The sequence below is a fragment of the Esox lucius genome, chromosome 19, assembly GCF_011004845.1.
Source record: "Esox lucius isolate fEsoLuc1 chromosome 19, fEsoLuc1.pri, whole genome shotgun sequence".
NCBI classification, from domain to species: domain Eukaryota; kingdom Metazoa; phylum Chordata; class Actinopteri; order Esociformes; family Esocidae; genus Esox; species Esox lucius.
The window spans coordinates 12,757,163-12,767,693 of NC_047587.1; the positions used below are offsets into that span (position 1 = coordinate 12,757,163).

The 10,531-nt window shown below is 41.6% G+C and overlaps 1 protein-coding gene across 11 annotated transcripts in view; it reads left to right on the forward strand.

Moving 5' to 3' along the window:
* Positions 1-8,955, forward strand: part of LOC105021815 (CUGBP Elav-like family member 2) — a 46,378-nt gene extending 37,423 nt beyond the window's left edge. For 4 of the 11 annotated variants that reach the window (XM_034288487.1, XM_034288494.1, XM_034288496.1 and 1 more), the window contains exons 9-15: positions 554-679; positions 999-1,142; positions 1,459-1,641; positions 2,033-2,050; positions 2,449-2,592; positions 3,129-3,308; positions 4,416-8,955. In XM_034288487.1, coding sequence (XP_034144378.1) covers positions 554-679; positions 999-1,142; positions 1,459-1,641; positions 2,033-2,050; positions 2,449-2,592; positions 3,129-3,256 — 743 coding nt within the window. In that variant the 3' untranslated portion in view covers positions 3,257-3,308; positions 4,416-8,955. The remainder of the gene's footprint in view (positions 1-553; positions 680-998; positions 1,143-1,458; positions 1,642-2,032; positions 2,051-2,448; positions 2,593-3,128; positions 3,309-4,415) is intronic. The other 7 variants (XM_034288488.1, XM_034288492.1, XM_034288490.1 and 4 more) reach the window with 7 other exon arrangements.
* Positions 8,956-10,531: the final 1,576 nt, after the last annotated feature.

The window sequence follows — 10,531 nt, forward strand, 5'->3', positions numbered from 1 at the left end:
AGTTGGGAAGTACTGAGCTTTGTATTCTCTGGAGTACTTTTATTTGTGTATTTTTCGCTTCTCCCAAAAGTGATATTAGTGATTTCCACTCTTAGGCCTGATTTTTTGCTGGTGTGTTAGCTTGAGTGATTGACAGTAAGAATTAGAAAAGTAATTGGCATCTTGCGGTCTTGCTGCTGGTGCTTTTGTTAGTTAACCCAATTTTGACCATGTCGACAGATGCCTTTCTGTGTATTTGAACTTTGTGTAAATCTCTTATAATATCTATTCAACTGCCGTACATTGTCTGAACAGAAGTAGTATTGCCTTTATTGGCCGTGTATTATCAACAAGCTTCATAGACATAATCTATAATATTCAGATTCCGCTCAGATTCCAAAACCTGTTAGACAGCCAATGGTCAACATGTAGAACAGTTCACGGGCTGAATTTAGACCAGACCAACAGAAAGCTAATATTAATGTAAAAGGCACAAAGTGAAACGCTGTAATTACCGCCCCATTACAGCGCTGCTGGGTACATTTGTAATGAAACGGTACCTCTCCCCTTCCAGGCGTCAACCAGCTTCAGCTTCAGAACCTGGCCACGTTAGCCGCTGCTGCCTCTGCGGCCCAAAACTCGGGCGGATCCTCCAACGCCCTGTCAGCCAATGGAGCTCTAGGTAATCTGTATAACTCAGGTAACTACAGTTCATCTCTTTAGACCAGGTAATACAAGTCCTTTACCTTCTGTTTACTGACCAATTGAGGTGATCTAGCGATGTGAGCTCCATGCTAGTTTCTCCCTTGCCATTTTTTTTTTCCTATAAAAAAATTGTGCTGCCGACTAAACGTGTGGTTCCGCCTTTCACCGATTTAAGGCTAAAACATTTTCTGACGGGGAGTTCGCCCACGTTTTCGTGTTTAGTCTTCTCCATCTAGTCCGCCGTAGGTGACCTATTCTAGGCTCAACCTGTTAGGTGGCATCCACTGGTAACCTCTGACCTTTGTCCTCCCAAGCAGCGGGCCAGACGGCAGGGTCCGGAGCGGGCGCGGCCATGAACACGCTGGCCTCTCTGGGCTTGACCCAGGGCCTGGGCGGGGGTCTCACCGGGGCCTCCATGGGCCTGAACAACCTCAACGCCCTCGCCGGGGGGGTGAGCGGTGAGTTGGCGCACCACTGAAGAACAGCTGTACTGCTGTCTGTAAAAAAAAAAATAATAATAAATATCGCCAACCTTGACCTTCACTGTGACATTGTGGGGCAGGTCATCACATTGTAACCTGTTGGATTACGAGTTGGTTTTACGGACACGGATTGCCTGGTCACCGACTAAAATAGAAAAGCATATTTGGGAATATTCTCTAGTCCAGAACTAGGCTACTGTTTCGGGAATTTGATGGACGTGTCTTCAGTGTTTTTCCTGTCTGCTCTGATGGCCGTGGATGTGCTTTATACATGCGATGTTTCCACCCACTGTGTTAGGCATGGCGGCTATGAACGGAGGCCTGGGGGCGTCGATGGCCAACGGCTCCGGGGCAAGCTCCATGGACGCCCTGACCCAGGCCTATTCAGGGATGCAGCAGTACACGGCCTCCGCCCTGCCGTCCCTCTACAGCCAGTCCCTCCTGCAGGGAGCTGCCGGCGGGAGCCAGAAAGAGGGTACGTCTTGAATGTCACCAGTGTTTTGGGTTGTTGTGCCGAAGTTACTGATGTTTTGATCACGTGAACATGTCAACTCGTCTATTGAAAGCATATATGAGTGACTTTTTGGCTGGTCTTTTTTTTCTTTCTTAGTTTTTCTTTTGTCATTACATGTTTAGTACTTTGTCCTTAAAGCCTGTGCAGTATACCACAATGGCTGATTACTTATTTCCATTGTGGTACTTGTTATCTGTTGGTTTCAAATGCCTTGTAAGCTATGGGTGGCCACCTAAAAGTTTCATGGTCTTTGATGGATCATAGAGCACAGCTTTTATGTACTTTCACTTTTGTTGAAAGGAAAAAAGACATCTAAAAATGCATCCTCTCCTCTCCTTCATTGCTCCTTCAGCCTGGAGTCAGAGGGAGGGTGAGTCTGTCCATACCTGGGGTCAGGTAGTATTGGTTATCTCTCTAATACTTTTCAAGCATTTGCTTGAGCCCGCCGTAAGTGCGTGTAGAGGGAATTGCCATTAGACGATGCTGATCTTGGGTGAGTTTAGCATTTTCTCTACAAATGATTACGGGGTGGAATGTCCTCCACAGAACACTTGAAGGCCAGATTGGATGTTTGTTCTTTGGGGACAATTCAGTTTGTTCCATTCCGCCTGGCAAACTCAGTCAAGCACATATTGAGTATTGGAAAGATTTCAAATACTGTTTGAGCCCAGGTCAGTCTGGTGGTCACAGGTGTGCCACATGACCAGTGATTCTGTGTTTCTTGAAATAAGTGTCCTCCATTGACCTGATTTGCAATCTCTGTTTCAGGTCCTGAGGGAGCTAATCTGTTCATCTACCATCTGCCCCAGGAGTTTGGAGACCAGGATGTCCTTCAGATGTTCATGCCTTTTGGAAATGTCGTTTCTGCCAAAGTCTTCATCGACAAACAGACCAATCTGAGCAAGTGCTTTGGTATGTAGTCTATTACCTTCTAACTGGAAAAATTGGTGGCCAACTGGAAAATCAGCGGTTAAGTAGAACGTTAGAAGCCTATAGTGGCCAAACGCATTGAACTTCATTGATTGATCCTTCCTGATTACCTGATTCTCAAATCGTATCTACCAGGTCATCAGAAAGGACAAACCCACCATCTTGACTTCATTACAATGATGGATGCCTTTAATGTTGACGGTCAATAAATTATTATTCTCCTTAATGGGGAACATGTAGATATGCATCCTCTGACCTTCTGGGCCAACAATACTGCCACCTAGGGGCAAGTGCTTTGGTACAACCAGCTCAATGTCTCCTGGTGTAGATGACAAACGTCTTTTTGAAGCATCGTTCTGAGAATAACCCTTTTTTTCTTTTTTTATGATTTAACTCCTTAATCTGGCTTTCTGGCGTGTCACCTGATTTTTCCGAACAATTCTATGAAGACTAATTCTCCTGCTGCGCTTTAATTTTGCTGTGTCACTGGCCCCCCGTTTACTCTCTTACTCCCTCAGGGTTTGTCAGCTACGACAATCCGGTGTCGGCCCAGGCAGCCATCCAGGCCATGAATGGCTTCCAGATCGGCATGAAGAGGCTGAAGGTGCAGCTGAAGCGCTCCAAGAATGACAGCAAACCCTACTGATCAGGCGCGGGGCTGGGGCCTCCCCCCCTGGCTCAATGTTAGCACTGCTAGGGTAAGTCTTAAGCCTGCCCAGCCGACTACCCGACCCACGACTAGAGCCGAGGCCATCTGATCACCGCAGCAGAGACTTACTTCACTGGGGTGGGGGGGCTGGGGGGTTGGGGGGGGGGGGGCAGGGAACCACCAACTCGCACCGCTGGGGCCGTCGATTCTTCTCTCAAAACGTTTACGATCTTGTTATTTCTGCGTGTTTATTATTATTACTGCATCCATTCCTTTTTACGGTTTCATGATGAAAGAAAAAAGGAAAAAAAAAAACCTGCACACCTGCTCTCGCTAGTTATCACTGGTTCTGTTTTGGCTTTATTAAAGCAGATTCATCATGCAATTTTAAAGAGTTGTATAAAAATGTTTTAATTTATATGATTATTTATAGTGATCACTGGAGCCAGTGTCCGGATTGGTATTCTGTCTCGCGTGATACAGAAAACGACACCATGTCGGATTTTATTATTTCCATTCTGTTTCATTAACTCCCTTACTAGGTTAAAATGGACAGGTTGACTAAGGATCAGGACCCCCCCAACACACACACACACACACACCCCTATGCTGCCAGCCTATCAGAGCAGTTGTTCCACATCCACTCATCTTTTATTATGTGAAGCTGTCCTTTTTTTACTTTCTCTGCTTCCATGTTTATTTTCTCTGCTTCCTGTCTCATTCAGTCTCTCTAATTCAAGCAGTGTCAATCTGCCGGGGTCATGTCTGCTCATAATTAACTCCTTTCAAGCATTCCATCCATCCGACCAGGTCTCCCTGAAAGGGACTGACTGGTTAACGATGGAACACTTTCAGTGCCAAGTGTATGTGCATGTCTGAGTGTCGACCATACATATAGTGATGTTATTTCCTAATCTGGTGATGTCATTTCCTGTGTCAAACTTGTGTTGTTGTTGTTGTGTCTAGGGGAAACATCGTTCCCCATTGTTACATGTGATGATTGGCATTGTCATTGTTGGTTGTTTGTGACTCATGGCTGAAAGGTTATTGTGCTGTGGCTCTGTCTAACTTATCTCTCTCTCTTTCTCTCTATTTCTCTCTCTCTCTCGCTCTCTCTCTCTACCAACCTCCCTTTTGTGTTTTTTCCTTTTTTTAGAACAAAATCTCCATGCCTGTTTGCTCATCGTTAGCCTAGCATGTCCTCATGGTGTTGAAAGCCTATCCCAAACTCGTCCTCTTCCTCCCGGCTTCTCCTCATCATCCCGTCACCATTGTTGTCTCTCTAAAGCTCGCCTGACCAATAGGCTGGCCCACCCACCCACTCCCCCACCCACCCACTGATCTATGGCATTTGACCTTAGCTCAACCTGATGACTGTGTCCCAAATGGCACGCTGTTCCCTCTCTAGTGCACTACTTCTGATCACGTTGTTTAACCAGGTCAAAGTACTGTACTATTATAGGCAATGGGCTGCTGTTTTAGATACAGACCCATTTATTTTGCATGCAACGTACTACCCCCTCCTAGGTTTTTCTGTATACAATGTCAAGGGAGAAGAGGGAGTGAGGGGGTTAAAATCAATGTGAAATCTTACCTGTGCTCATTTCATTTTAAAATGCTTAGTTTTTAATTTTTTAGCAAATGCAGAAAAACCTGTTTAATGCCTGTGGGATTTTCTTTTTGTTCTTTTTAATTTGCTTGTTTTTATGTAGCTTGTTTCTTTGTACCTCTTCTCTCAGTATGACGTTCACTTGAAAGTTTGAATACAGGGACTAGCACCCCGCCGTGCTACTTAGTGCCATTAGCAATATGTCCGCTTCTGAGACAAGAAATACTAGAAGACTGAGTCCCAAATGTAACCCTATTTCCTATGTAGTGTACTACTTTTCACCATGGGTCAAGGGCTCCTAGTCAAAAATAGTGCAGTATTGTAGGGATTAGGGTGTGATTTCAGACCACTCGACTCTTAAGTCTGATTCTCCTCCAGAATCCCCCTCAATGCTCTGTTTTTGTTCAGATTTTTTGTCCAGATAGGCTGTGTAAAGATATTAAATGTTTTTCACCAAGGCTGTTTCAAGAATTACTCTTGTATTGGTTTTCATCAATGAGAATATGTGTATTTACCTAATTTGCTTTGTTACATTTTTTTTTTCTTCTCCAAAAATATTGACGGCACAAAAGTGGTAGATTTGCTCCGACTACCGGGAGAAAACAACTACCTACGTGAGTCTCAACTTTTTTAGAACTGATTCTCAAATAGACAATCTGTGGTTTAAATGCACACTTAGATTACCTATATTTTATACCATTGAATCTATAAAGTTTAAAGCTAAGTAAGACGGAAACCCAGGTTAACTTTGGGGTTCTTTTGTAGATTATGTTGTGATGTCATCTGTGTTTTGGTCTTTAAGTGTGTCACGTTTTTAAAGAGGACTAAATAAAATCTGTTTGCTCGATTTAACACAACACACAGCCTTTCAAAAAAAAAAAACCTATTTAACTTGTAGTCATGTAATCCATACCCACATGTATTGTCATAATTCCTTTCTGGATTATTTGCTATTTTAACCTCTGCAAAAAATATTATTTTCTTTTTAGACAAACCAGTTAGAGGTTCAGTAGATTGTCATTGTTTCATCTTGGGGAATATGTAGACACTTGTTTTTCCTCCTTTGAAAACAGAGAACAGTTACAATTTAGTGTTCAATTCTTACTTATGGTACGTGTTGAATTTCTTTGAATTTCTTGTTGAAAATTTGTTTGATAAATGGATGTTTCAGTTTTTTGGTTAGTATGGATGCCTCATATTGAACAATATTGTATGTAACACAGAAGAGACCATGCTTTTTTTCTTGTTTAAAAGTGCCCATGTGTCAATCTCACTTAAACACTAGTGTTTTAAGTTCTTACAGTTATTCTTTAATGTGACAGTGCCCATTTTTACACACACACACACACACACACACACTCTGTTCTGTGACAGTAGTTACACTGGGAGCCCCTGAACGTGAGAGATTACATACATGCAGGGGAATTTTTATTTGGTTGGACACGAGCGCACCCACACCTTTTCTTGGTTTGTTATCATCAATATATATGTGTGTGTATATACATATACATACATACATACATACATACATATATGTGTGTGTGTGTGTTGATATTAAACGTAAAAAAAAAAAAAGCTATTCTGTTAACACTGCTGAACCCACATCCAATCAAAAGTGTTGGTTTACAAAGCATTCCATGACTTAACATGTAGACACCTACTGAGAACAGAAGCGTTTTTCATAGGGGTTGGCCTACTTTTTGTCCGTTGTACCCCAAAGATGATGGGACCGCCCCTGTTGTTTTATATCAAGCCCCCCATCTCAAAGCATGTCCCAAAGAAAGGCCCCCTCCCCCAAAAATTTTTTGCATCTGGGCTGTATTCACTAGGCAAATGACCGAAGCAAACATGCTAAAATGGGGAGGTGTTATCTGATCTCAATTTGATCCGGTCATTTCTTATATGAACGTGTATTGCCATAGTGTGCACTAATAAATAGGACCAACAAGCCGCAACGAAAAGGTAAACTCAGGTTCGTTTGTGTTTGAGGTTCAGTTCTGTTTGGAAGATGCAAGCACTGCCTACTGGATCTCCTACTGCAGACTTGGGAGTAACCAGACACAAAATGCACAATTGTTGCCAATTCAAACACATCACGGTTTGTGTTTTCACCTGCTGACCCTAGAGGGCATCAGTTCTAATTGCAGCAGAGTTTTGGGAGTTTTTATGTTTGAATGGAAATGAAATCAGTTAAATGCAGAAATATTGGGGGAAATGTTCACACTTTCATGCAAGTTTGTTTTTGTTTTTGAAGCATGGGTTGGTGGCACTTCCCATAACTATCAAGGTACCACTAATAAAAATTATTTCATGTTGAATATGATGGGGCATGTGCTTTTTGCAGTGTGTTTTTATATCCAAATGCAATACAATACTCAAAGTGCCATATACGTCTAGAAACTGCCTACACAGAAACTATTAGGTCTTGGTTTGAGACTAGAGATTGCTGCAGTTTTATTTTTTTACTTTATGTTATGGATAGCTGAGTGTCGTGAAGGCTAAATCACTGGCTGATGTTTTACCCTACTTTTTGTTTAGTTATTGGTTTAAATGTAACGTGATATGCTGTGTTTTTAACAAATTAGGAAGTCATTTGTGAATATTACTACACAATAAACAATTCAAACTTTTTCAAGACACCCCCCCATTAATGAGTGGATGAAGTTGATTCGGTCACAGTGTGTAGATCTTTGAATGCCCAGTTGGCAGAACATGGTTGTGTTGATTTATTTATTACTTAAAAGAAATATCATTTTTTTCAACCAAAATCTGGGAACTGTGCCATATTGTTGACCTTGATTCACTTTTTTTTTCAACATAATTTGGCATGTAGTCTACAACAAACCTAACTAACACTGGTTAGTGTTTGAGTATAACCGGTAGATGTAGAACTGTAAAAGGTGTCACCGTAACCCATAAACAGTATAAGCACAATCTCATGGCCCAGATGGTTCAGGGTAGAGGAACTTGACTCTCACGTCGGGGGGCTTCCGTCACGGACGTTTTAGTTTGCGTTCCAAAAGACATCCTACGACCCTGTATGTAGTGCATTTCATAGAGCGCATGGGGCTCTTGTGAAAGGTTGATCACTATTTGGGGAACAGGGTTTCATTTGGGATGACGCCTCAGCGCCCCTTGCTGCACACTGTCATTCTCTCATACTCTGAAGTGCTATTTGACGAAGTATGTGGTAGATATTTTTTTTAGGTATTGTATTGGTCAAAAAAATCTCCTGTTTCTGTACCATTTTCTTGTCTGATTATTGATGTGACTCATGTTCTACTCCACATAAATGATTTGATAGATGTTTGTGTTGTCTTGAGAAAAGCCAAATCACGGTGCATCTTAATGTGGTTTTATCTGTAAAACATTCTTAAAGTAGTAGTTTTCTGTTTTAATTCAACTTTTTTGAAACTTGGGTGGGATTTGAAAAAAACTAAATGACGAAAAAAAACAACAGGCTCTTTCCAATTTCTACAATACTGGTTGTTCATATGTATTTTGTACCAGTGAAGCTTTTTATATTGGAAATAATTAAAGAAAGAAATCTATATTGGAAAAAAAAATGTCTGGCCTCTCTATAAGGCCTCGCCTTGACTGTGGGTCTGAAGTTTGGCTTCTTGGTGGTTGTCAGTGAGAACACTTTTGGTAGTATGTTTATGTTCCTTAAAAATAAAACGACTAATTGTTCTGGTTTCATTAACTTGCTCTATATATGTTCCTCACTTCATTTTTCATTTACTTTGGGGGGGGGGGGTGGGTGGGGTGGGGATCCTAAAATCGTGGTAAGTTTCATGTTAGTGGTGTTGTGTGCTCTGTCCAGATGCTCATTATGAATGACCATCTGGATTTATTATAGACAACTTGTGTGGATAGGTAAATGAATGTCTTAGTTTAATATAAAGTTTATTTGTTGATTAGTTCCTGGGCTTTTGCTTTTGACCTGTGTCGGTTGATTTTTCTGTTTTTCCCCATAGGAGTGGTGTGTAGTTGGAAATCCGAGTCAATGTTTTATTTCGTAAATGTTTGTTCATGTGTGGTGTGTTTTTTTGCCTCTGTCTCCAAAATTAAACCATTTCCCCTAATATTCAATGTGTCTTTGTGTGCTGTTGTGTAGTCCCAGTGCCTGTCCAGTGTTGTGAAGACATTTACAAAATCCCCAGTGTCTCATGTCCCTTGGCTTGTTTCTTTCCATTGTCTCTTTGCTTATTAGTTTTGTTTCAAGCAATAACTGCTATAATGTTACATTACTGGTATATTATTACTAATATACACAATATGGACCTGTATTTGATTGCTGTCAGTGATTCTCATTTGTGTGTTCTGTTGGATGGAAAGAAACTAATTTAAAGGTTACGACTCATTAGATGTATTTAGTACAGAGGGTAGCCAATGATATGGATGTTTTCTAATTCGGGGGTTGTGGGTGGTTCTTCTGTTCCTGTTTGTTCAGAAGAAACTCCACGTTCTCCTTGATAAGGTACTGAAATGTATTTACTGTGTTTACAAACAAAGTGCGAAAATGGCATTACAACTGGAGAATGGTGATGAACTACTAGTGGATTCCCTTTTACCGCACTGGTTAACAAGGCTTCTGTATTTTATAGTCATGTTTTGATAGCCCAGGACACTTATTCAACCCTTTCTTAAGGGACTCCCCCAGACAATTTTGTTGTGGTCCTAAACAGGCACACCTGATTAACTAAAGGTGATAATTCAATAAATATTAGGTTTTTTTAATATATATAATTAATGAATGAAAAAATCATTGATGTATTTGAATATAGCTAATTTTGCTATTAATTGACAGAATAAGAAAGGATATTTCATTTGGGATTTAGTTATTGCTGCACATCAGATATTTTATTTGCACTATTCACATTTTTTCTTTTTACATCAGCAGTTGTCACAAAGTGCTTTTTCAAAACACCCAGCCTGTTGATGCAGAGTGGCTAGGAAAAACACCCCAAAAGGGGCTGTAACTTAGGAAGAATCATAGAGAGGAACCGGCCTCAGAGGGGTAGCAATTCATCTTCTGACTAGGCTAGTTGAACATTTTAAGATTATAAATTGTAGTTATTAATAAATGCCTGTGTCCAGAGTTTATTAAACATAATCCACATCAGAAGCATGACCAGATGGACAAGGAGAGGGACAATCTAGGGGGGAGGAATGGTCAGCAGAGTGGCAGCTGGAATAGTCAAGTTTCGTCTTGTTCTGCAACACAACCAGGAGGATTGTTTTCCCAGCAAAACATTGCCCAAAGCTTCACACTGGCTCTGCCGGCTTGCCTCCTTCCCATAGTGCATCCTGGGGCCATGTGTTCTCCAGGTAAGCGACGCACACGCACCCAGCCATCCACGTGATGTAAAAGGAAACGTGATTCATCAGACGAAAGCCACTTTCTTCCATTGCTCCGTGGTCCAGTTCTGTTGCTCACATGCCCATTGTAGGCGCTTTCGGCAGTTGACAGGGTTCAGCATGGTCACCCTGACTGGTCTGCCGCTACGAAGCCACATACACAACAAACTGCGATGCACTGTGTGTTCTGACACCTATCAGTACCAGCAATAAAATGTTCAGCAGTTTGAGCTACAGTAGCTCATCTATTGGATCGGACCACATGGGCCAGCCTTCACTCCCCACGTGCAGCAATGAGCCTT